The sequence below is a fragment of the Cydia pomonella genome, chromosome 5, assembly GCF_033807575.1.
Source record: "Cydia pomonella isolate Wapato2018A chromosome 5, ilCydPomo1, whole genome shotgun sequence".
NCBI lineage: Eukaryota > Metazoa > Arthropoda > Insecta > Lepidoptera > Tortricidae > Cydia > Cydia pomonella.
Window position 1 is genome coordinate 16,931,349 of NC_084707.1, and position 27,898 is coordinate 16,959,246.

General features: G+C 36.1%; 1 protein-coding gene across 1 annotated transcript in view; it reads left to right on the forward strand.

Moving 5' to 3' along the window:
* The first annotated feature begins 19 nt into the window (after positions 1-19).
* LOC133517891 (large neutral amino acids transporter small subunit 2) overlaps positions 20-27,898 on the forward strand; it is a 41,859-nt gene continuing 13,980 nt past the window's right edge. The window contains exons 1-4 of the mRNA XM_061851362.1: positions 20-363; positions 18,709-19,007; positions 21,829-21,954; positions 26,744-26,885. Coding sequence (XP_061707346.1) covers positions 221-363; positions 18,709-19,007; positions 21,829-21,954; positions 26,744-26,885 — 710 coding nt within the window. The 5' untranslated portion in view covers positions 20-220. The remainder of the gene's footprint in view (positions 364-18,708; positions 19,008-21,828; positions 21,955-26,743; positions 26,886-27,898) is intronic.

The following is a 27,898-nucleotide window of genomic DNA, read 5'->3' on the forward strand; positions in this document are numbered from 1 at the left end:
AGCCGCCGTGCGGTCGACTTGGTAATGTCTGACGTCAATGCAACTTTGCCCATTCCGGTTCCGTAAAAAATGGTAACTGAAAGTGATTCAGTCTTGTAGGAGAGCCCGCGGTGAGGTGTCGTAGTTGCTAGTCTCAGAGCCGAAGCGGACTGCCGCTGGAACGCGATCGCGTCTAACCTGCCCACGTGCGTTTGGCGTTTATGCGATTGATTTTTGCGGAATGGGTGAACAGACGCACGCCGGCGGCGAAAAAGTGGTTTTGAAACGTAAAATAACATTGTTCAATGGAGTGGGGATTATTATCGGGACAATTATCGGTTCCGGCATTTTCATTTCTCCCGCGGGAGTTTTCAACAACACCGGGTAAGCTATAGGGAAATTTAAACATTAAATTTCCCGCCTGTCTTGCATCATCCTTTAGTGTTTATAGATTTGACACGTGACGGCTCCATGGCAACCGGTTGAAAGTTTTCGAATTATACAATAAAACGGTCACGGTTTTGATTACACTTTATGAGTACAACGTGGGCTAAGATATTTTTGTTCAGTTTCCTAAGTTGTTTTGGTAAATTCTTGGCTCTATGGTTATTATAAATTACGTTTCTAAAATGTGAAAAATTGTAAGTATAGTACCTAATTAATTGAATGTTTAACTGATTTAGGATCATTTCATCGATTTATTATTTATAGGTATAATGTTGAAAAGGATCATTAAAAAAAAATGTTTCTGTAGACAACTTATTCAATTATTCCAATAAGCAGGTAATTTAATAAGTTTGACTTTCGATTGTGCTAAGCAATCGACTTAGGAAATACCAATTATGAGGAAAAATTAGGTGTCATAAACGTAGTCGTAAATGTACAAAGCGCCAAAATCATATTTTACTAATTCAATTCAATTATCATATTTTTTCTACTCGTCGACTGTAATGGTAGAATTAAGATTTCCAGTTTGGCTTCACATCTAGTGATAACACGACGTGTTGATTGCTGCACTTTACCTGTTATTGCATTTATATTATAACTGGTTCGTTATCGCGCCGGCCGGCCGGCCGGGCTCGAGTGTCTATTGTTTACGCCTAAGTACTAAGTGAATGAAGTTATAATTTATAATGAGTGAAAAGAGTTTTGGAGATAAAAAAGATGATGTGTCTAGTGATTCGTCAGACGAAAATAACAAGATTAGGCCAATAATTTTGAATAAGGATAATAGGGGTATGAATGACCAAAGTATGGAGGATAATTTATCGCAACTATCACCCTCATCGATGTCACGAAGTGAGAAGAGACCTAGAAATCCTAGTGATGACACGGATGAAAACGATGCAGACGGTTTTATTCTAGTGGAAAGAAAGAGAAGAACAAAGCGTCTGAATAGAAGTTTATCGCAAAATAACTTATCGGATTTGACTAAAATGAATAATTTGTCGGATTTGCCGCGGAATAATCGCGTCGAGTGTATTGTTCAGACATGTGAGGATTGTGAGGTGTGTGTCACATCGAAGGAAGATTTGCCTAAACAAGTTGGCTTGGCTAAGTTATTGAGATCAGATGGCATACAAAACATACAAAAAATAACTTATAAAAACTCGTGCAAGGTGTTAATAAGGTTCAATAGCAAACATGACGCGGATAAATTGTTAAATTCAAAAAAAATGTCTGACTTGGGATACAGATGTCAGCTAACAACTGAGCTAAACTTGACATATGGAATATTGAGGCGAATAGAATTGGATGTCACTGAAGAAGAAATAAAGAATAACTTTGATTGTATGTACAAGATCGTGTCTGCTAAGAGGCTAAAAAGGCTCGATGAACGCGGAGCGTGGGTTGATAGCGAGACCGTCAGAGTATGTTTTCAGTCAGCCACTTTGCCCCCATATGTGTCTGCATATGGCTATGGAATCAAGGTGGAGCTAAATTATTTCCCTGTCACTCAGTGTGCAGGCTGTTGGAAGTTCGGGCATTTACTAAAAGTATGTCCGAACAAGAAGAAAATGTGTCCGAAATGTGGAGGCACTCACGATAACTGCGAAACGACAACCTTTGTATGTATTAATTGTAAAGGGAAACACATGGCTCTTGACAAGAGTTGTCCAGCATATCAGAAAGAACGAAGGATTCGGGTGATTATGGCTGAAGAAAATTGTACTTACCGGATAGCATTACAGAAAGTGTTAAGTCCGAAAAAAGACCAGGAGACTGTACACACAGTGCTAAAAGATACGAATGCAGTAAATGAAAACATCACACTACCAGGCACGTCCGGTACTTTGCCTACAAACTATCGAGACAGTGTTCTTAATAATGTGACGACACAAAGCCACAACACGGAATTAGAAATGGAACATGATGGAAGCGACGAGGAGAGTAATTTAGAAAGAAATCATAAGCACGTTGGTACTCCAAAACCGAAAAAAGTAAAAGGTACAAAGAAGAATATCACACAGCAAAAGGCAAAGATAGATCAAAACACAGACGTCGTAAGTGAAGATAGTTGTATAAGATTGGAGAACACTCCTGATCAAGAAAACCTCCAACAAAAGAAGAATCTATTCTCATGGGCGTTATTTTTAAAAAAGGCCAAAAATATATTAGTATCAGATACATCTCTTGAAGAGAAAATTAAACTAGGAATTAAATTAATCATGGACGCAATAACTAAGCTTGTATTACAGATCGTGAGTAGCGAAAATTTGTTGAGTAGTATATTCTCTAGTTTTTGTAATGGATAAGGAGCTGACTTTAAATATTATACAATGGAACGCACAAAGTATACGACCTAAATTTGTACAGTTTGAAGCAATTTTAAGCCAAGAAAAGATCCATATAGCTATAGTTAGTGAAACCTGGTTGGAGGTGGACTCAGTTATGAACTTTAGTGGATATGATGTGTACCGTTGCGACCGAGCGGACTCCTATGGGGGCGTAGCTATCATTATTCATAAGTCTATACAATCGTACCAAACCTCATACACTGTTGTAAATCCTGGAATTGAAATTCTACATGTCAAAATTCTAAATTGTAAATACCTAGAAAACGTCGTAGCAGTATATTGTCCGTCATCTGTACGTACTACTTACGGCGATTGGGATGGTATTTTTTCAATATTCCCCAAATTGTCGGTGATGGCAGGTGATCTAAATGGGCATCATATAAACTGGTCTTATAAAAATAATAGTCGAGGTGTTCAATTGGCTGATGCAGCACTACATAATGGATATATCTCTCTAAATGATGGTAGTCATACTAGATTAAAGTTAGTAAATAACGTGTTACAAGAGTCGGCACCTGACGTTACGTTTGTTACTACTGATATAGCAATTTATTTCAATTGGAAAGTATGTAATGAAAATTTAGGAAGTGACCATCTGATAATTAAGTATTCTATGACGTTCAATTGTAAGTTAGTATTTAACGCTAGGCGTAATTACAGAAAGGCAAATTGGATAGCATATAGTGAGTACATTCAGGAGCGTTTACCGACGATATTATCGGATGCCACAAATATTCAAATAATGTATAATGACTTTTTAACTGTGATAAATGAAGCTGCAGATAGACATATTCCAATAATTAAAATATGCAAAAACCCTTTGCAACGATTTACGCCTAAACACTACTGGTGCTCAGATTTATCTAGAATAGTTGCACAAAGACGGTTAGCACTGAAAGAGTTTCGTCGCAATCCAACGCCGCAAAATTTAGATATATTAGAAAAAATAAATATTGAAAGCAAAAAGAAAATTGGAAGGGCGAAGGCTGTAGGCTGGCATAAATTTTGTGACAGTTTAGGTGAGTCTACTACGGCATCAGAAGTTTGGAAGAAAATGCGTTGGGCCAGAGGTATCCGAGGTAATACGTTTAACATATCCGATGATAAGAAAATAGAATTATTGCGTAGTCTAGCGCCAGACTCCGTGACACCTAGAAAGCCCATTATTAGATCCGAAAATATGCAGTTAGATCAAGAGTTTAGCATTCATGAATTAATGTGTTGTGTTAAAAAGAAAGATACTTCACCTGGAGAAGATGAAATAACGTATTCAATGATATTTAACCTACCTACGTGCGCCAAAATTCATTTGTTGAAACTATATAATTTGATATTTGCTAATGCGTTTGTACCAAAGCAATGGCGAAGTATACAGGTGGTACCTATTCCTAAAGCAGGTAATCGTCGTGATGCTGAAAATAAGCTTCGACCTATATCTTTATTATCTTGTATTTGCAAAATCTTCCACATTATGTTAACTAAACGATTGGAATGGTACGTTGAGAAAAACAAAATATTTTCAGGGTCTGTTACAGGTTTTAGAAGAGGACAGTCTTGTATTGATGCCCTGGTCCACTTGGTTACTTACATACAAATGGGTTTTGCTGAGAAGATGCCAACCCTCGCCTGTTTTTTAGACATAGATAACGCGTACAATAATGTGTTGGTAGAAAAAGTTGTTACTACGTTGGATAATTTGTCGGTGGGTTCTAAAATATGCAACTACTTATGGAAATTTCTTACTAGTAGGAAGCTTACAATTAAAAATGGTAATACAAGAGACTGTGAGAGGTGGTGCAGAAAGGGACTAGCACAAGGCGACCCTATGTCTCCTTTGTTATTCAATATTGTTACTCATAAAATAGCTAAATTTACTGAAAACGTAATGTTGTCTCAATATGCGGATGATTTCGTCATATATAAAAGGTCATGTAACTTGAACGAAAGTATGATGAACGTACAAGTATCACTCAAGGAAATAGCAAATAAACTAGGAGAAATAGGGTTAGAAATATCGAACAGTAAAACTAAAGCTTGTTTATTTACCAGAGGACGAAAAATACAGCCCATTAACCTAACTCATGGGAATAACTTAATATGTTCAGTGGACAAAATAAAATACTTAGGGTTCTGGTTGGATAAGGCATTGCTATTTAGCAGCCATATAAATGAGACTCTTGTAAAGATATCTAAATACCTTAATATATTGAAAGTTCTGTCCGGACCGACGTGGGGTGTACACCCTTCTCATTTAAGGAGAATTTACATAGCACTAATTCGCAGTAGGATGGATTATGCATGTTTTCTGTATGACTGTAGCGCCAACTCTCATGTAACGAAATTAGATAAGCTACAGAATCAAGCTTTAAGAGTAATAGGTGGCTTTATAAAAACTACTCCGATTCATGTAATGGAGTCTGAGTTAGTAATAGTACCTTTACATATACGTAGATGCTATTTGGCTTACAAATATTGTCTTAAATGTTTAGCATGGACCAATAATAAAACAGTAGAATTTCTAGAAGTACTTGAATTATCTTGTAGAAGGAGGTATTGGATAAGAAAAAAACCACCACTGCTTGCAACTGTTTACTCCGACGTAAAATATGAAAGGATATTCACCTCAAATCCCCTTAAAATGTTCAGTCTGAATACTTGGGTTTCTAATATACATTTCAGAGATGTTATCATTACTAATTTAGATTTAGTGCAACGTGCAAAGAAATTGTACCACCCTAGCGATATAAGAAACAATGTTTTATTTGAAGTTAGTGAAAAATATGGAGATTGGCACAAAGTCTACACAGATGCATCAAAGAACGAAACTAATATAGGAGCCGCATATTTTGACCCGTTGTCTAAAATCAAAAGCTGTTACAAAATAATTTCAGAAATTTGTATTATGTCGGCGGAGTTGTTTGCAATTTCAGAGGCTATATCTTATGCAATTAGTTTAAAATGCAAAAATATCGTCATTTTTACAGACAGTAAAAGCGCTTTGCAACATGTAGCTCGCTGCGCCTCTGGAAACAGAGGTACAGCGATAGCTTATACTGTGCTTGATAAATTGTACTCTCTGCCAACTGATATGTCTTTGAGGCTGCAATGGATCCCCGCACACGTAGGATTAAGAGGAAATGAGGAGGTTGACATTTTAGCAAAAGAAGCCTGCACAATTGGAGCAGAAGTTTATATTACACCAGACTATACAGAAAAGTTACATAAATACAACAAGAAAGTACGTGAGATATGGAAAGAACACTTTGATGAGCGTTGTAAAGAAAAAGGTGTATGGTACAGGACTATGCAATGTGAACCTCCTCATATTCCTTGGTTTATGAATGCTAAGATAAGTAGGAAATTGATTAAGATAGGATTAAGACTTCGTTCAGGACACATTCCTCTAAAAAAGTTCGCTTTTATGATGAAAAAAGAGCTATCCCCGAACTGCGAAGCTTGCAATGTTGTAGAGGATGTTCAACATGTATTGGTGGAATGTGTGCGGAACGAAGGTAAAAGACAAATATTGTTGAAGTCAATAAAGCTTAATAGGTTAGATGTAGGCGCGTTCCAAAGCATCTTGGCGACACCAAATTCAGAAGAAGCAAAGGAGGTATATTTATTTATCTATAATTCTATTAGTCAGTATACTGTCAGGCCGTGATTGATGCGTGATTGTAATTTACATAGTTTAAGGTACGATGGGACTGGCATAATCTTTAGATTAAAAGTCCCTAAATAAATAAAAGACAATAAAAAAAAAAAAAAAAATTAAGATTTCGTCTACCAAACTGTAATTGGGTACTTTTCATGTATGGGCTCCCAACTCAACTATAATATTGATTTCGAAACGGTTTAGTCAACCATAATGAAATTGACCAATCACAGTTCGCCGAGGTCAGGAGGACGAAACAAAACGATAGCTCAAATTAATTATTTATTTTAGGTTGTATAGTAGAAACAATTGCTTCATAAGTCATAAACGCACATGTGTCCCTTAATATAGCAACATCCATAGACTACGAAAACCGCTTACCATTGCTTGTTAGTCTCCATAGGCTACGGTGGCCAAAATCGAGAAAAAGCTGTCTAAAAATTGAATTTAGCAAGGAGCAAGTACCAGGGCCTCATGAGTTATGAGAAGGTGTCGTTGACCATCCCGCAGGGTCCCGGCGGCCGGGGCGCTTACGAGTATGAAGGTATCGCGGGTGCTCGCGTATCTTAAATAGCTGTATACTTTTGGCTTGTTTAGTACCTGTATGATTTTATTAGTTTAAAGTATTATTTTTGATGACTCGTAGAAAAAGTATTGTATACAATAGTGATATAATCGAGCTTTTCAATCTCGTACCTCACTTTGGCAACTCAGCAAGCTTCGTTGCCAAAACACGGTACTCGACTGAAAAGATCTCTATTATATCACGATTGTATAAAATACTATTTTAAGCATAGTTATATTTTCCTTTTTAATATTTTACATGTAAAGTATAATGTTATTGGTGCAATAATAATTATTTGTATTATATGGAGTGAAAGTTTTTGCTTGACTTCTCGTGCTAATATCGATAGCAAGCGAAATATCCCAAAATTCGTGCACGAGCGTAACGAGTGGTTCGTATAGTGGAATCTTGAGCGTTGCGAGGGTTAAACTTTGCTAGCGAGTAAAACACAAAATTTAATGTTTCACTACATCAAAGGGAAGGAAATATTGTAAAACATTACACATCAAATCCAAACGAACGCTATGAGGTTATTTATCATTCAAACTCATCAGTTAAAATTTAATTGGCGCCATCATTTATTATGTAGGACGATTTTTTTAAGCTTTAGACCCCTTCTCTTCCCTATGTAAGAAAAAATAAGGCTGACCGCCTCCCCTACTGTATTATTAAATTAAATTAATTAAAATTAAAATTTATTTATTTCAAGCTATTTGGCTCATATTTGTACAATATTCAAACAAACACACACATTATAATAGAAATAGACACTAAAGAATAACTACACTAAAATATACAATAAATTTAAAAATTATAATAATTATGCTTATTATATTTATTATTATATTTATTATTGTACTTCCCACTGTATTATAATTTTTTAATTGACCGAGCGTTAGTGAAGGTCTCCGTTTCAGCTTGGGCAAAAATGCTTTCGTATGGAAAATATTCAAAATGGTAGAAATTGGCTTAAAGGACTTAAGTGCCAGTAGAGTCTACGGCACTTAAGTCTATTGTGAGTTCGCTATATGATAATGACTCAACCAAGTAAGTATTTATTTTTATATTGTTTGAGCTTATGAAGCTTATCGCGAGGTCTATACACAGAACCAGTATTATATATTACGTAAGAATGTAAAGGAAACATCTATACCTTCGATGCCTGTCTGTGACCTACAATGTGATATGGCGGACGAATGTTTGAAATGTCACCGTATTTAAGAATTACAATTTAGTTTGTTTCAATATTAACCTCCAGGTTTAGAAATTTAAGTGTTCAAGGCAATGCTAACATTGGGACTATTGGGATTCTAATAAATAAAAATTGGGATCGCTATTTGAATTTGACTCGTGTTTCATGCTTGCTCCGATTTTACTCTGCTCTGCACTTTAAAATGAATAGAGAAATAATAAGTACAAATTTAATCAATCATATCTCTGTTTACATTTTTTGACAGTATACAACAGTTGCTAGGTAACATTATGAATAAAGACAAGTCTTGACATACGAGGTATATGCAACCTTCTTAATGATGTATTCGTGCCTTTAAATTGTATCAATTTTATAGTGACATCTGGTGATGTAGTTTGCATAATCGGAAGTCAACTTTGCCCAAAAGTATGTGATCGGATCCCATTAATAGAAATCGCCGCTATCTTTACTAATGCTAACTACATTTATAAGTGTCGCCCCCTGATACTTGATACATACGGGGAGTTTTAAGGTTTAAATTGATGTATATTTGTGTTTATATATATTTATTTATCACATTTATGTATATATTTATATTGTTATATACATATATTTGTGCTGTTTCATATTTTCCTCTATTCTGATTCTCCATTTATATTTGCTACCCTTATACACATTTCTTCCATACGGTAATTTCTACTATCTGAAGGTTGTCTGGAAGGATAACTATTCGTTCTCAATCCCTTAATTTGCGAAATTCCGTAGCATATTTTTTGCACTGACTGTGAATGCAGGTGACAAGGTCGTGCTATTTGCCCGGTATATATTAGAGAGGTACTTTGGAGTAAATGGCAATGAATTGAACACATGTCACGATCATGACCTCTTAGCAATTATTGAAGCATTCTACTTCAGATTTAATTCACATGGCAACTAGGGTCCGGCTATTGTACCTATCTAGTAGATGCCTTCATAGTTAACGTAAGTATCTAATAAACATTTTTAAAAATAGCATATGCTAAAGTCATGAATCATTCAAATCTGAGTTTAACTAGAGTGTTCCTTTTCAAAAAAGATCCATGTAATTTTGAAAAGAACGTCACCTGGAAATTCAGCTGGAGGTTATTTACGTCGATACCCGGCCATATCTCTTCTTTTCTTAGCCCTTTTTACAAGCTTCATTTAACTTGCCCTGTTCGTTAGTTATGTTTGTTTGTTAGTATGGGTCAAATTTTGGAAGCTTGACCCACTTCCTGATTTTCGATTGGGCTGAAAAATTGCATAGGTAGGTACATATATTATATGTCGGGTGACAATGCAATATTATGGTACCATCGGGCTACTAGGAATGAGTACATAGGAACTCAGTGATTAAATAGCTCAACCTAATTGTATTTGGGGTTTTTATTTGAAGAATTGTCTTGATGAGTATTGGTTGCCTGTGGTAAAAAAGGTAGAGTAAGCGATAAAAGCTTGTGTCAAATTTATATTTATGGCAAAAATTTATCAATCTTAGAGATTTAGGAGACGCTGGTTCGATTCCAGCCTGGGGCACTGGAGGTTTGGTCAGTTTTTCTGACAAGGAAAGGTACCCAACTGTCCGGTTCCGATTCGATTTATATTTATATATGTTATAGAGTAGTCTAAAATAACGGACACGTATTTTTTTTTAGCTGCCCAAACTCAACCTATTGGGAGAAATTGTCCTCCAAAGTACTAAAAAGTTACTAAATCTTCTAACTCCTATAGAAAGTGATGCTCGAGCAACTTGCTAGTTACTGGCTTGTTTGAGTATATGTTTGAGAACAGGAAAAAATAATGTACACGTGTTTTGTTATATCTGCTTAAACTCAAGTTTTCCTAAAAAAACACCCGTCTTTATGTGTAACTTTAGCGATAAGATATTATAAAACTTCGAATGTCGATTTTTTTAGGAAAAAGTTAGTTTTAGCCGATATAACAAAACACGTACTCATTATTTTTTGCTGCTTTTAAACATATACTCAAACCAGCCATTAACTAGCAAGTTGCTTGAGCATCACTTTCGAAGATTTAGAAGATTTAGTAACTTTATAGTACTTTGGAGGACAATTTCTCCCAATAGGTTGAGTTTGGGCAGCTAAAAAAAAATACGTGTCCGTTATTTTAGACTACTCTATAACATATATAAATATAAATCAAATCGGAACCGGACAGTTGGGTACCTTTCCTTGTGAGTATATGACATTTGTTTCAGTTTATGTAGGGCCTCCTTTAATTTTTGCCATTTTGCTCTGTATTGCGCTCTATGTACGGTATGTAATGTACCGGATATGACGCTCTACGTACCCATTTCGATCCAGCTGTTCTTTTGATATCGTCATACCAACGCACTTCTGGCTTCCCTTCTGGGCGCGACTCTCCCAAAAGTCTCCACTCTCAAATTCCTAAATAATAACCAGAAATTATACCGCTACTAAATAACCAGAAATTATACCGCGTGTGGCCTGTAATATAAGCAAAAAATAAAACTGTAAACTGTACTTCTCAAACCGGCCAACAATTGTTCAGCGACTTTCAAAAATTATGAAGATTTTAGACTTTCCATTTTTCATACAAATTTAATATTATCTTCAATGTACATCAGTGTACGCTGTCATCAGTGTAATTGACGTTGCTTGTCCTTGTCACGCTTTAAACTGGACAAAATTCGCAATAGGGTGAATCAACTTTTTTTGTTTTGTTATCCTGTCCCGTTGTCCAAGGGACAACAGTGGCACAGTTTGTATGAAGAGACGTTGTATGCCGTTCTATTAACATGCTTAGTAGGGGGCCCAGTATGGACATTGGTTATAACGACCACAAAAACGCAAGTTTAATACATTTAAGTACCATAAAATCAGTATTTCAATGAACTTTTGTCCCCTGGACAACTAATCGTAACCATGGCAACGAGTGACGCTAAAAAGTTGATTCTCCCAATACATTGCGTTTTAGAATAAACTTTAAAGTATGCTAAAAGTCAAAACACAAGTTATTTTTACAAGTCGCTGAACAAATGTTGGTCAGTTTGAGGAGTACGCTACGGTTTAATTTTTTGCTCGTGTTACAGACCACACCCGGTATAGTGCTAGCGGTACGCCAAAAAACGCTGCAAATTGTGTTAAAAGCATGAAAGTCGGTATTACGATTGACCTTTAGGCCATTTGAATCAATTTGACCCGTAGAACTAAAAAAATAATGAAAAAAATGGAGAGGATGACGACTTCTTTTTAGGGTTCCGTAGCTAAAGGGCAAAAAACGGAACCCTTATAGATTCGTCATGTCCGTCTGTCTGTCCGATTATGTCACAGCCACTTTTTTCCGAAACTATAAGAGCTATACTGTTCAAACTTGGTAAGTAGATGTATTCTATGAACCGCATTAAGATTTTTACACAAAAATAGAAAAAAAAAAACAATAAATTTTGGGGGTTCCCCATACTTAGAACTGAAATTTAAAAAATCTTTTTTCATCAAACCCATACGTGTGGGGTATCTATGGATAGGTCTTCAAAAATGATGTTTAGGTTTCAAATATCATTTTTTTTCTAAGCTGAATAGTTCCAAAGTGGTAAAATGTGCCCCCCCCCCCTGTAACTTCTAAATAACAGAATGAAAAATCAAAAAAAATATATGATACACATTACCATGCTAACTTCCACCGAAAATTGGTTTGAACGAGATCTAGTAAGTAGTTTTTTTTAATACGTCATAAATGGTACGGAACCCTTCATGGGCGAGTCCGACTCGCACTTGGCCGCTTTTTTTTCTTCAGAATCCTGCAGATACGATATTTTTCATTTTTTTTATATCTATAAAAAAATATATCTCACATTATACCTAATATCCTCATATCTAACTCTAAGAAAGCAACTTTGAAAATATTTCCATTTTTTTTTTTTTTTAATTTTCCATTATTACAAAGTGTAATCTATCAATTAAATATTTAAAAACAAAGCATAAAATTGTTATTTACTAAAACTGGAAGGCCCGCTTCTTCTCTGCCAACGTGGTGCCGTGTCTATGTAAGAATTAACTGACAAAACTCACGTTTAACGCCGCCTTCACCTTCCTCGAGCTGACCCCCAACGCATCAGTACCCCTAGTGTAAATATTTTCGACAGCGAAACTTGACGTACGCGTTTGCGTTAAGTGTCATTTTGTATGAGATTTTTGACTTTCCAAAACGTCCCGCTTGGCGCGCTGTTCAAAAACCCATACAAAATGAGACTAAACGCAAACGCGTACGTCACGTTTCAAAATCGAATTTATTTACACTAGGGGTACAGAACTTTTTCTTACTTAAAGCTTAGATATTACCAAAGAACATGTAAACCAAGTTGCAATGCTCTTATTTTACCCGCATGGGTCATTATATTCGTATTGAGTAATTCGACAGATGTGTTTATCTTATGGTTAATGGCGCTTTTATACCGCTTATTATCGTGCACGTAGCGTCCGCGATATGCTGCTTCCACCTGTGGTAAATGATTTAAAAGCAAATGCATAATTGCATATAAAATATAACCTCATTCTTTTACGTGACGATGACGGTAAAATGTCGTTTATATGGACGTCCACAATAAATAAAATTATGAGTGTGTAAGGTCAATGTTGAGAAGAGCGTCTATCAGGTAAGATCGTTTACTAGCTCAAGTAAGAGTTCCAAAAGCAACTCTGGCGTTTGCACATATACTTCACTTACGGTAGAACAGTACGTACGAGAGTTCTTTCCCTATTACGGTCTTCCCAACCAAACATTTTATATACCGGTCTTCTCCACATATTGACCTCAATATAAATAACACTCCCAGCGATATGCCGTCGCAACGGTTAAACCTGACTCAAAAATGTGCACACAGTTTAGTGCGGTTTAGTGAATACAAACCTTTTATATATATCTAATCATGAATGATGCGATTATAGATAGGTATACTCGTAGCATCTCAACCTGGACTGTTGTTTCCATCGCTTACCGTGATCGTATCGAACCAATATTTATAGGTACTTCGGTTATTCAAAGCTATTACGAATATCACGGTCAAGTTTACTAAGAGATACGCAGACAAGACATCGTGCTGTGTGAATAATAGAGCAACACTATACAGGTCAATGCTAACATCACTAAGCCGCTGGATAATCGTCTCAAGTTTCAGCATCCGTTATCAAGATATGTTGATTGTGTTTATTTCTGGTATTTTTATTGCCGCTCAAAGGTGATACCGAATTACCGAGCATTCTTCTCCACCTACTAATTGTATATACCTGGTACTAATTGTTTCTTTGTAACTAGAGTCAAACCGAGATAAATTGACAGCGATTTTGGTAGCCCAGACGGTGCACGGGTTACTTTAAACGTCAAACTTCTATGAAATTATGACGTTTACTTGACACTTGCACCGTCTGGGATATCAAAATCGCTGCTACCTTATCTTGGCCTCACACTATGTAATATATTTTTTTATCTAAAAACATAAATGTATATACAACAGTTAATTCCCGTTGCTACACTACTTAAAAGTAAAAAAAAAATGGCGTTTGCATAATAGGCTTTCGGAAAGTGGAAGATTGTTTTCTGTCTACCTATGAGCATGAACCATGAATCCCATGATGCATGATCATGAGAACTTGAAATATTTCTTAGATGGAACATTCTACACATGTGCAGAATGTAACCGGTTTAATAGCAGCAACTTTGTTCCTAATTCAAAATGTTTCCTTTGTCGTAAAAGTGTTAATTGTTGAACTTGTTTTTCAAGGCGATAATGAGGGTGAACGGCCTCGTGTCCACCGTAGCAACAGGGTCAAGGCCTCAAGGCTTCGTATTCATAACTTGCTTGGACACCTATCGCTAAATGAAACCACCTGCGTCCACGCCTTCGTTGAAGTGAATTACATTATTATTTACTGAAGTACTTTCTTGCAATTTTGTTGTCAGCGAATCTTTTGTTGTCAGAAAAGCTTTCATTCTATTTTCATTTCACCTAAACTTTACTTCCATCGATTTACACAATGTCTTTTATTAATCACATTTTATCTTTTTTTTTTACCGGTGTGGTTTGACTAGAAGCTTGCGACTACTTGCGCGTATAGTTACGACAGTCTTTTTGCGACACTGTTTACCTATGTCCATAGCTTTAAAGTAATACATACTAAATAGTCACGTATCCAGTTCTTAAATTATCCGCAGATGCGGTCGTTGAAATTCCTACCTGGGCACTAAATATTTTTTGCCAGATCGGTAATAGTTGGATGACGATGATCTACTTTACTAGTCAGCCAGCTAAGTAACCACGTCGATACTGCCCTCAATTCGACCCGCATGATCGATTTGATGATTCTTGTTTATGAATGACTTCCTGCGTTACTTTCTATTTCTTGGTTACAAGATTATGCGCAGCGGAGTTTATGATCAGAAAATTAATTAAGTATTACTTTCCAATCATAAATCCACATTTACGTCAGGAGAGGTATGCCATACCTCTTTTTTAGGGTTCCGAAGGGTGATAAACGGAACCCTATAACAATCTGCTGCTGATAGGTCTGTCTGTTACTAGAGTCTGTTACTTTCCTGTGTGGCTCCCATAATTTGACGCACAGATTTGACGTTATTTTTGGGAAATGAACAGTCAGCAAAACTATTAACCTAACGGCATACACATTTGTATGCAGCTAATAGATTTTCTGGCTGTGGCTTGTAGGTAACTAAATAAATAGGTATTAGGAAGGTAGAAGTTTCTATGATTTTTTATTTTATATAATACTAAGTTTTTCACGATTTTTACACATTATTCAATTATAGAACAGGATTTATCGCGTTTTAAATTCTAAAAATACCTCCGACGTTTCGAAGACGGTGTTGTCCCCGTGGGCTTGGAGAAGATTGGCTAAAGTTGACATGAACATCTAGCCGTGCGAGTTTTTCGAACTACCCGCACTTGGTCCAGTTTAGAACTTAATACGCGATCAAATCCCGTTCTATAATTCACTAACGTTTTTTTATTTATTTGTTTTTATGTACCTATATTATAATTATGCTCCATATGAAATATAGGTAACTGTTAGAAACCCTAATATTTTCTTAGAATTTATTCATTTTCATAGTAGCTACACATACCTTCACGTCCCTGAAACCTATGCAGTGTAACCTCAGTGTAGGCGACAGGGAATGCTTCGATCACTTAATAGTATGGTAGGTAGGTCTGCAGAGAATTAGGATCAAGTTACGCGCGAGTATAATCTGTCAACTATGTGGAGCTATGGTTAGGGTTTAATCACTGATCTACAAGTATCATGTTACATACATACTTTAATAAAAGATATACAGGTAGATGTGTGCAGTCAGTATCAATAATACCATTATTTTATTAGAACAGCCGAAGGTAAAAGGCAGGCCACCTTCTACATAGTGGTCTGACGTAGAGAGAGATCCAGAAGCAGAACATCAACCCACAGGCAACCCGAAATATAATTCTTTGGCGCAAACGTACCCGACCCCAGATAAACTGGGATAAAGGTAGGACAAAGAAGAAGAGCATCAATAATAGCATACTCTAATAGCTGTACAAAAAGTATAGTGAGTAGGTATAGCATAGCGGTGTAGTGGATACCTACTTTTGAACGCAGACTGTAGAGATAGGTACTTTTGGCGCATTATTGTATCCTCTCACAGCTTAAGTTATCTGATAAAAGCCCTTTTGTGGTTTAAATGTGCCTAGCGTAATATCTATAACAAAAGCTGTTACCAGCTCTACGCTGAGCTCTTTGTATCTAATGGACCTGATAATATTCTAATTCACCTATATAGTGGGTTATCATTATCAACTTATCAGACATGTTGCCCGCTTGAGCTTTGGGGAGTACTCGTGACTTAGATAATGGTTTTGAAGTATAAACTTTATCAAAATAGACGTTGCATGTGCAACAATTTGCAAGAAAACTAAACGTCCAACTTCTAGGGCTGTTTTGACATCATTTGGGTAAACTAATATTTTAACAAGCAGATACGTCTGCGAGCGATATTACAAATATTTATTAAAAAAAAAAATGGAAAGATTTGCGAGGTTCTGGTAGGCTTCCAAAGCTCAATTGGTTAAGAGCAATACACGGATTGCAGAGGTTGCGGGTTCAAGTCCTTTAATATAAATATAACTTGGGTAATTTTAGTGAGGCAAGAACTCACTCGGACGTGTACCGTCAACCCGTCGACATTGCATGGTTTTTGCGACTTAAGTCTACATGTATGGAACTTGGAAGACCCTTGCCCTAACTTTTTTTTAAATTGATATTATAAGGCCCACTTGCCCGTTCCGTTTATACAGTAAAGTTTAACTATGTATAAACGGTTAACTCCGAGCTAAACTATTTAGCGGTTCACATAATAGGTACATCTGGAGAAGCTGGGGTGGTTGTCGAGTTGCGGAAAATGCCCAGAAGCACTAACTAACTAATAGGTACATTTGTTCCAAATTTCATTTAAATATAGTTTATGTATAGTTTTCGAGTAGGTACAATGGCTGTGATACGCGGACGGACAAACGGACGGACAGATGGACAGTCAGATATGACGAAATTACAGATGTAGAGCATACTTGTGTCGTTTCCAAGCAAAAAGTCCACTTTATCGCTTGCCAGACGCTTTGACAGGTTATTCGTATAAAGATACCAGAAAATCTCGTCCTTATGAGCCCGGTAACGATTTTAGAGCAAAAATGTAAAATTGATAGATTTAGTCGTTGAAATTGTACACCTTTTGTTAATAAGTATTGGTTTCTATTAGCACGTCTTCTCATCTTGCCTTTTAATAATGCGGTCGCAAGCGTGCGTCCTCGGTAATATGTGACGAGAAGGGACAGTTTTTAAAAATTCATCAAAAAATTATGGTGGTAAATTATACAAAATGTATAAGAACAGATTCAGCAAATGTTGTAGATTGTTTAAGTATCAAAATTACGTTGAAATTAAGTCGATTTTCAGAGAAATTGTCACTTGTTTCAAAGTAATTTCTGGAGAAAATTGATTTCGTCTAACTTTCATTTACACTACTTTAAATTTATATTAACAAAAATGTAGTTTATTAAAGTTGAAGTACAGGATATGTGTAATACAAAATTACCATTTTTAGCAGTCCAAACTTCACGAAATTTACAAATAAGAGCTTTAAAATCAGTGCTTTATGCGCGTTTACCTAAACGTCCATCAGAAAAATCATTACTAATTGAGCGAGTCTGTTTTCAAAAAAATGTTTTATTAAAATGAAAGATGACAAGACGTGCTAATGGAAACCCGTATTTGTTATTTCTAATAGTTAACAAAAGGTGTACAATTTCATCGACTAAATCTATCAATTTGACATTTTTGCGACTAAAATTGATAACGGCCTCTTAAGGTAAGCGACAAAGTGGGACTTTTGACTAGACTTAGACACAATTGTATTCCATCGTATTTTTTCAGAAACGTCCGTATTTGTCATGCTAGTTCAGTCCATGTCACTACTTTTTGTACCGAGATTGCCTGAAATAGCAAGACACGTTCGTAAGTTTCCGTGGAAATATGATGGAAAATGGATTCTGTTTTTGCTGTTATGGTGACGGATTCGACGGAATAATAAAAATAAGTATAATTGACCAGAAATCTATAGAAAGTGAAAATAATCTACTTACATAATAAGTATACTAACATAATATTATGTCTGTCCTAATCCTAATAGGGCTAATAACCGATGACACGATATATGTACTCTATTATATAAGTATTGTAGTAGATCGAGATTTGCTACAACACTCTAGACTCTGTATAAGGAGTATTATCTTGATTAATGAGCTAGGCTTGTCATCTAGCTTACAAAGTATGTCTTAGTTTAACCATTAGATCTTTACGCAGTGAACCGTGGAACTAGAATGGGGTCAAGTGATATAATTATAATTATAAATATAAATCTAAACTTACTTGTACTTATGTAGATTTGACAAGTGCTATTCTATTATTATGTAAAAGTGGGTTATAATAAATAGTGTGTCAGCACAATCAAAAATGTGGAAAATCTGGAATATTTATTTTACTTGATTACGAACGGAAAAGCAAAGGAAGTTCTATGGATTGTCTTAGTGACCCGGTCTGATAATATCGAAAAACCCATCCCCAGTCTCTCCTCCTTGCATCGGTTTCCTCATTACTGAGGGCGGTCGCAATGTGCCCAAAATGTGGAAATGTGGCCTGAGTCCCAAAGGCCCTTATAATGGTTGTCCATTAATCACGTCATATTTTTTTGGCTATTTTTTGCATAATGTCTATGTAATATTTTCCATTATGTCAATATCCAGAGAGGAAAATGAGGACTACGTTTGTATGGAGAAAAGACAGTCCCCTTTCCTTTTAAGAGTTTTGGCTTTTTAAAGTCGTGTCCTTATCAATTGACATTTGAATACTTTTAGATAAAATAAAATGAAATATCGTAGATTTGATCTTTTGAAGAAAAAATGATTTTTGTTTGGTTGCAGATCGGTAGCGGTGTCCCTACTAATATGGGTGCTCTGCGGAGTCCTATCCACACTCGGAGCCCTCTGCTATGCGGAGCTCGGCACCTCCATAACCCGGTCCGGCGGGGACTACGCCTACATCCATGCAGCCTTCGGGCCGCTCCCCGCGTTCCTGCGGATGTGGATAGCGCTGCTGATCATCAGGCCCACGACGCAGGCGATCGTGGCGCTGACCTTCGGCCACTATGTCGTTAAGCCCTTCTTTCCGGAGTGCGAGCCGCCGCAGGACGCCGTCAAGTTGCTGGCCGCTGTCTGTCTCTGTGAGTAGTTTTATGGTCGATATGGTGGCGGCCGATAATAAGAGGCCGATGGTAATTTTCCTGTGTAATCTTTAAACGGTAGTCACATTAAACCAATAGGTAAGGCAGGTTCGTTAGGTTGCTTCAGATGCCCGAAGAGGCTCCGTCGATTCAGGGAACGAGACAAAGATTTTCACGTTTTACGATATGCCTAGGAATTTTACGATCGGCCGGCGACAGATGTTCAACTTTTGGAAACAGAAGTGACAATTTGTGTTTTATTTTCCATTTTGACCTTAACCTTCATTGTAATTGGGAGTATTTATCGTGGACGAACAGTGTTATGTCATAGTTTTACCTTTTCCTTTTTTCCTGGAGTGTGAACCGCCGCAGGATGCCATGTGACTGTGTGAGTTTTTTGTTTGTCTAATTTTTTTTTCGGAATTTATGTTTCGTCATTACCGAATATGCTAATTGCTAAATAGATAGGTACTGACTGCGACGAGATTTTATCGGCATATTGGCATACGTATTTAATTGGGAATCTTTATAATTATAACGTTTAAAAAGCCCCAATTATTGTTAACTTTAATTCAAATAAGGGAATGTACCTAGTTTCCTTATGCGATTTCCGTATAAAGTTTCCCTAAGATTAAGTAAGTAGGTTACCTACGCACGTAGATAGGGATCCAAATTGGCTAACTTATTTCTTACTTTTAAGATTTAAGTATTTTATAGTATGTAATTATTGCCCTACTACTCTCACTAATTAAATTCGGACTGACACTTATGGCTGTGTTTTCAATATTTTCATCTAGAAGCCCTAAAGAACAAAGTATCTTAATTAAACATGAAGATATCACACATATTACAAGCTTGACCTATTGAGAGAAGTTAAATCGACACATACTAATACGCATTAAAATTTTAAAAGCGAAATTTAGTTGTTGATGACCTTAAACGGGTTAAGAGAAATCTCTTGATATCTATTCTAAATGCGTACCTATATTGCTTGTTCGTTACATTCTTCTTAGCAATTATAGTACATTAATGTAGTGTACGTACTTGCTTAGTGAAAGAAAACTACTACTTATTAAGTAGGTAGGTACTCATTCATTCAATACTTTCTTAGATACAGTAATGATTAATGTATACATATTAGTTATTAGAGATGGAAAGTTTTAATAAGAATAATAAGCCAAGTGGACTTGAGTTCATTGCTCCCGTTGATTTTGCTCACATTGACTTCTGACTCCAAGCTACCTCATCGATGCACATTTGATACAACTGTCGATTGCAACCATTTATCTAAATGATCTTGTTTACTCTCAAACCAACGTGGGCAGGCAGACTTGTTGTGACTTCTGATCGGAGTGATCGATTTTACGTCGCAGTTACCTATTGAGTGATTGGTGTAGAATGGCTATTGTATTGTTGATGTCAAAAATGATGCTTACACTTTTGTGCCTTAACCCCTTGTAATAAAGTGAAAATTGTATCCATATATCTACGACATCTAGCGTAGAAGGTATATCTCTAGTTACGCACTTGTCGACGGAAGTAAGTCATCCGCGAGATTCCTCAAGAAACGACCTGTTGAATGGTTAGCGTGTTACTCTAGTAATGTTATTGGCGTCGCATACTGAGTACTCTTTCAGAACAGTATAAGTTTGAACTCGACACTAATAGCAGATGTGCGTTAGTGGAGATCACAATAAAATTGTTTGATGTTAACTAGGTATTTAAAAAAAACTTATCATGCCGCGTGGTTCTCACGGTACATGTTATTGTTTATAAACCGGTTTACTGCTATCTTAAACGTTGTGTACTTTACTTTTCCGACACTACATTGAACCTAATTACATAAATACTAAACAACAATCGTCTTTAAATTCTCATTAGTATCTTTACTATCGGAACAATCAATACTTTTACCTGATTAAGTATGTACCACTAAGTAATTGGCTTATTTGGATGTCAATATGAATAAAGAGCTACCCCTCGCAATAAGCTACGAAGTTTGTTGATACGCTTATTTTAATGGACAGAGACATGACACGTTATCTAATGTTATTACAAATTAAGACGCAAAAATATCAAAAAGGTGCAAAATTATGTGCTGATGGCTTAGTTTATGTTGAGGCAAACATTCTCCAATATTCCAATTCCAATACAGAGCAGTGTACGGCAAAACAAAAACTAAGCTTACTGCTTTTGTTGCACCTTTATTCTATAGGTCAAAACAATTACTCACAAGGTGAAATATACAATGAATGAAAAATCGAAGTTCTCTCTAGATAAGCGGCTCAATAAACATAATTGACCGTTCGACGGTTCCTCTCACGTCGGGCGGAAGCGTCACTTAACCTAATTACCTCAAGGCACCACTCGCTCGGAAAATCAACCAGATGCCGGCGAAAATTCACTTACGATTGAGCGCAAACTAAGTAAAATCACTGACAATGTTAGATTGTTCGCTGAAGACATTTAATTTGGCGTCTTGTGCTCGCTGGGTTTTACCTAATTTGATTAACTTTGGCTAACAGTCAGTTAGCTGTTTTTTAATTGAATTCCCGAACCCGCTTTCACCAGTTGAATCAGCATAAGCACATTGGAAACTTTAGCCATTCCTTGTTGTCCATGAGCTGAATTTAGCAAGACAAGCTGTAAAATTACATGAACACATTGGAATGAATTCATAAAGTGGTCATGTACTTTTGCAGCGGCCTGTACAGCGAGCCTGCACAATTGCATGGGCATATTATCAACGAAATCATGAATAAAGCTGCCATGCAATTTGGCGGCCGGGTATACCTCCAGACAGAAGATGATGTTGTTGCAGGTATCCTGACGGCCATCAACTGCATCAGCGTGAGGTGGACCATGCGGATCCAGGATGTGTTCACCTCCTCCAAGCTATTCGCACTCGTGGTCATCATCATCTCGGGCCTTTACTACATCTGCATCGGTAAGTTCAATATTATGTAGCCGATATTTCTTTAGGTAGGTACTTGTTTGTAAAATTTTAATGTAGGGTCATAGAGTTAGTTATATAAGTAGACCCCCTTATATAAGTAGAAGTTTGTATGCTGTGAGCTGTGTGATCAGATATCACTTCAACTGTACCTACCTAAATAAGAAGAAAACTAAAGTTATTTATGATATAATTAACGCTACTCCTCCGTATTAAAAGTAAATAACGTTAGGGGATATTTAAATGAACATCTCGATCTTATATTTTCCATTAGCCTGACACATCTAAATGAACTAACGAAGGAGCGGGATATAGACGTTTTTAATAGCAACATCACAACTATAAGACGGATTCTAACAGACAAATTACTTGAGTGAGCGAGTCGTATGTGTTGGCATATTATTGTATCGATTAACGTATTAAGTTTACTGATAAATTTTGGTTTCTTTGTTCAGTAAGTATATAATATAATAAGTATTAATATTTAAAAATATTAGTGGTAACACGTTCTAAAAAAAAAAATCTAGTACTAACCACCAATTATCTGTTAACCTGTTGCTACTGGTGGGAACCTATAATTGGCTCTTTGTTATCTATATATATAACTATTGTACAATTTATAGCTGTTGGTTCTCCGAACAATAAATAAATAAATAAATAAATATGTTCTTGGCCGATTTATAATGTACTATATTGTGGTGTTGAATAAATGTAGTGTCTTTCTTTCTATACCTCAGATACTATTTGTGTACAACGACTAGAGTATTGTCTCCCTCGTTATTTAAACGGCTAGCACTGACCACTTCCACCTCCGCGTGGCGGCTCACATCCAATCCATACATCCGTTGAACCGGCTTGAGTCGGAATACCTACTAATACTATAAAATGTATAAATGCGAAAGAAAGTCTGTCTGTCTGTGTGTTACCTCTTGACGCTTAAACCGCTAAACCAATAGGGGATATTACGCAAAACTCTGTGTAGAGGGCGCCACTACCACATTCTGAGGTCTTACCACGAAACACGAAACTCCAAATTTCGAAAAAAACGCAAATTTTTGCCTCTCTATCACTCTTAATACTCAGATTCGAGCGATAGAGAGGCCAGATAACGAAATTGCGCGGTAGGCCTCTGTAAACAAACCGCTTTGATGCATCAATGTCATAGTAAAAACTTCTCAAAAAACTGTGTAAGGCATAGTATGTATAAGTTACTCTATGGTTTATATGATGTGGTAGTGCTGCTCTCTGGCTATTTAGATGAAAGTATGGAGATAGGGTTGAGCCCCGGGGTGGAGCAAGGACATAAGATAGTTCTTATCAATCAGTCATCATCATAATTCCACGCAGACGAAGCCGCCCGTAGAAGCGTACCTATATATGTACCATTTTGGTATTTTTTATACAGGGTGATTCGTGAGACGTGAGCTGGACTAAGCCTACACAATCAGTAAATGTTAATGAATCGTTCACCATCATATTTAAGTAAAACAATCACGCTTTTTATCTGTTATTTAACTTTTTCTTAAGGACAAATTTGATTATCTACAATCATGGACACCCTACAACACTTAATTAAGAAAGATAAAACCTCTTGAACCGTTATGACAGCACTTTGATTATGAAGAAAATAAAATGTCACACTTGAGTGAGATACGATTTTATAAAAGTAACCACACTCCGATGACACTCAATTTGTCTCTTATTATGAATAAAACAAAGAGGGTGACCATAAATATCGTAAATAAAATAAAACTCTTTTTTTTGAATAGTAAAAATTAAATTAACGTTAATCTCACAAATACTTGTACGAAACAGTTGCTGATAATTTACCGAATATGCAGGCTTGATCCTGCTCACGTCTCCTGAATCATCCTGTATACTTACCTATCATTTGAAAATTTTCAACTGCGACTGCGATCAAAGGCGACATCTTCTTTAATAACAAATATCCGTGAGATACAGAACGGTTTCGTTTCGCGGACCGACGCCGACTCTGCGCGTGCCACGCGTATTCCCGTTGAAGGTCTTCGTTATGGAGCGAAACATGTCGAGCAATCGTTTTAATATAATAAATTAGTACATTACGATACAAGTGCGAAAAATAGGAAATTCGACACGAGTTGCGAATTACCTATTCGCACATGTATTGTACAACGTTTTACAGTACATATGGCCCATTAAATGTTCGACACAGTAACGTAATATGCTTTTAATAATTTTCGCACTGGTGCGGTAAAGTAGCACCATATGTACTGTAAAATATTTTTTAATACAGTTGCTCAAAAACTGCTACTTTACGTAGCTATTTAGCGTGCGGAAAGTTGGTTTTCGCGAACTAGTGCTTTTTACTTTTCCGATTTTTTTTAAATTACACTTGTTCCAATTCATGACTACTTATTGATGAGTGTTAATGTTAGTTTCCTTTAAAAGTCGTAATGTACATAAAAACCTGCTGTTAATGTAAGAATCATAAAAAATTACATATATCATATTGTATTAATTACCTCTTAATCATTATAACACGTTAATTTTTTAATATTGGATATTGAAAAACCGTTCTTAATAAGTTGTCTGAATGGAACGGAATATCTACGTTTATTACGTAAAAAATATTATGAAACGTTATATATTAAATATTTATTTGTTATTATATAAATTAAATGTTATATGTATAATGCAATATTTTACTAAAACATTCTTTTTAATTCTTGGTTGACGAAACTATCATTACCACATTGGCTGTCGTTAACAGAAAAAATTAAAAATTAAAAAGTAAAACCGGCGCCCGCCATTATCAGTATTTTCACTTATAATTTAGTTGTATCAAAATACATACTTCAACTTAGGCAACTTGCAATTTATGCAACTGTGAGAGTGTTTTTGTATGAAATGAGTTATTGCGATTAATGTTTGCAATGTAAATCATTGCTGAACCTCGTATAGTGCTGAATTAAAGCCTCACCATTAATATATGATATGCGCCATATTGCGGAATTTCATTGGAGCTTAATGTTTCATACTAAACTGAACTGTCACCTTATACATGAGAATAACAGCGCCCTCTTGACAATGATCATATATTTCTGGTAATTCTGGTCGGGCTTTAACATTCAAGTTCAAGGAAAAATTCGTAACTGAAAGGTCTGCAAGTCTCACGTCACCAATATTTGTTTTATTGTGATTTTTTCGCAAATGTATTAAAAAAGTCGTTCAATGTACATGTGCAAGTGTCCCTTGACACACTTTCCACACTTGCACTGAAATGTACTAGTTTATTTAATATGGAACAGGTCGGAATCTAATCGTAAGACGTACCTATAAACTGAGATTTGATAATCTCGATGTTTCCATATTGGAACAAGTCCACGCATAGCTAAAGTACATATTTTAATCGCTACCGGTTTGCTATTTCTATTGCGTGTTATTTATTTTATCCTGTATCTATGAATATTAATAAATTGAAGTAAAATCTAGTTCCATAATGATTACTATGCAAACTGTATAGTTGTACAGTCAGTCACAAATCCAGATCCACCAATTTAATGACAGGCAACGATCATAAATTTTGTTGTAAATGTATCGAGTTCTTAAGTTTAAATTATCCTTACCGTACAGGAAAGCTTGAATTTTTTTCGCAGGGATATCTGTGTGTGTATTATTAATTTTTTGTCCTTGTTAATAAACTTTAAAAAAATAATTACAACAACAGCTACACAATTATCGCTCTACATAACAAGATTTATAATACAAATTGAATGAATACTACATTATCCTTATTTATTTCCGTTAATATTAGTCGTCAAGTTTCTCGTACTTGTTTCATGGTCACAAATAATACGCGTAATATGTTATTTTATATTCTAACGTATGACTTAATTAATTTACCTACCTACTAACAACAACAAGAGTAAGAGTTGGGTGTGCTGGGGATGGGATGGGAGCAGGTTACCCAAGCTGCCCAGGACTGGAGTCATACACCCGATAATTCCGAGTCCTACACCCCAACAGAGGGTGACAGGATAAAAAGAAGAAGAACGAACACAACACTCTTTTGCCACCTATTTTCGTTCCAATAAAATTCACGAAGATGTTACTTACCTATCTGTAATTATTTGTACAGTAAATATGGTGCTACTTTACCGCACTAGGGCGATAATTAGCACATTACGTAACTATGTCAAAAATTTAAAGGGTCATATGTATGTACCTACTGTAAAAAGTTGTACTCGTGTCGATTTAAAACACTTCCTTCGGTCGTGTTTTAATTTATCGCCACTCGTTACGAATTTCCTATTTTTCGCACTTGTATCGTAATGTACTATTATGAACTATGAAAATGCTTTATTTGCGTTATACGCTGCCTAGTAAAGTTGAATAAATGTAACAACCTACTATACTTATAAGTAGGTAACTACCTACTCTAATTTCATCATGCAAAGGATGACTCACGTTAAAACGGCCCGGGTCCAGGCCAAGGCATCCGACACTTCGTTTTCTATAGAAAGCATCGGTCACCTGCCGTGGAAAATGAAGTGTCGGTTGCCTTGTAGGACCCGGGCCATTCCAGCGTGAGTTACCCTTAAATAGGTACAATTACAACAGCCGCTTTCCATAAAATCGTTCCGGATTTTATACCTACCTACTTTCCGACAGCAAATTATATAAATCACTTAAGAAAAAACCCTAATTGTTATAGATGTGTCATGGATAATTTCAGCGACAAGTTATAAATAAATAACTATCCCTTTTTGAAGTTGGTTTAAAGGTGATTTTAATTTGACAGGGCACACGGAAAACTTTGAAAATGCATGGGAGGGCAAGTACACAGCTGGTACTGTGGCGCTGGCCTTTTACTCGGGTCTCTTCGCCTTCGGCGGCTGGAACTACCTCAATTTCGTCACCGAAGAGCTACAGGATCCGTACAAGTAAGTTTATCTAACAGCTTTTTAGGAAAAAAAAAATATTTTATCATATTTATTGATTTACTTAAGTATGGTTTTAGTAGTTACTCTACCATATATAAATTATAAACGCAACAAAGACCTCCAGTACGGTTCAAATCCGGTCTCCGCCACTCTAGAGAGCCCTAGGGCTTAAACAATATTTCCTTAATAGAACATAGAATGGCTTAAGGTTAGGTGGGATAGGAGGAACTATGGGGCAAGAGGGACAGTTGTAGGGAAAATAAACAGTTAGAGATACTTAAAAATATTGTATCAAAAATAAACCTAATGCATAAATATATTGGCTTAAAAATACCTACGTAGAAGGACTTACGGTTTCCCTTCATCCAAGCAAAGTAAGTATGTTTCTTTTACCCTATCTGACTAAATTATTCGACATTGCTTATGTGCTTATATGACATCTAATTCAGTAAATTTCATCTATAACAGGTTAACCCAAGGGGGAGATATGTTTGTGATATTATGACGTGGATGATCTGAAAAATCGTATCGTCGGGGCAAATAACAACAAACACTTCTACTAAACTATTGATAAGGTCACAAGGAATCAATCCAATTCACTCCATTAGTCCAATTTGGTTGTAACAAGACACCATTATAGCTAGGTACCTACTCGTAATTTAATGAAGGAACAAAACTAGAGGAGCAAATAACGAGCGTTATTTATAAGCGATATTACGTGAAGGCACGATCTTCCTCCACTAAGGACAAGTCCGGGCTCAGCCATTCTTGTAATGACGTGGATTTTTTTGTGGCACACGATAAAAATGTGCGGACGATAATAGTTATTTGTTTTATAAGGGGGGAAAGTTGTGGTTTAACCGCTCGTGCTCATTGATATCCGAGCAAGTAAAAATTCCATAATTTAAGTAGTCAGCGTAGCGAGTGGTTCGAAATGTGGAATCTTGAGAGTTGAGGGTTTCAAGGTACGAGATTTTGTCACCGAGTGAAACACACAATTTTTCACCACACTA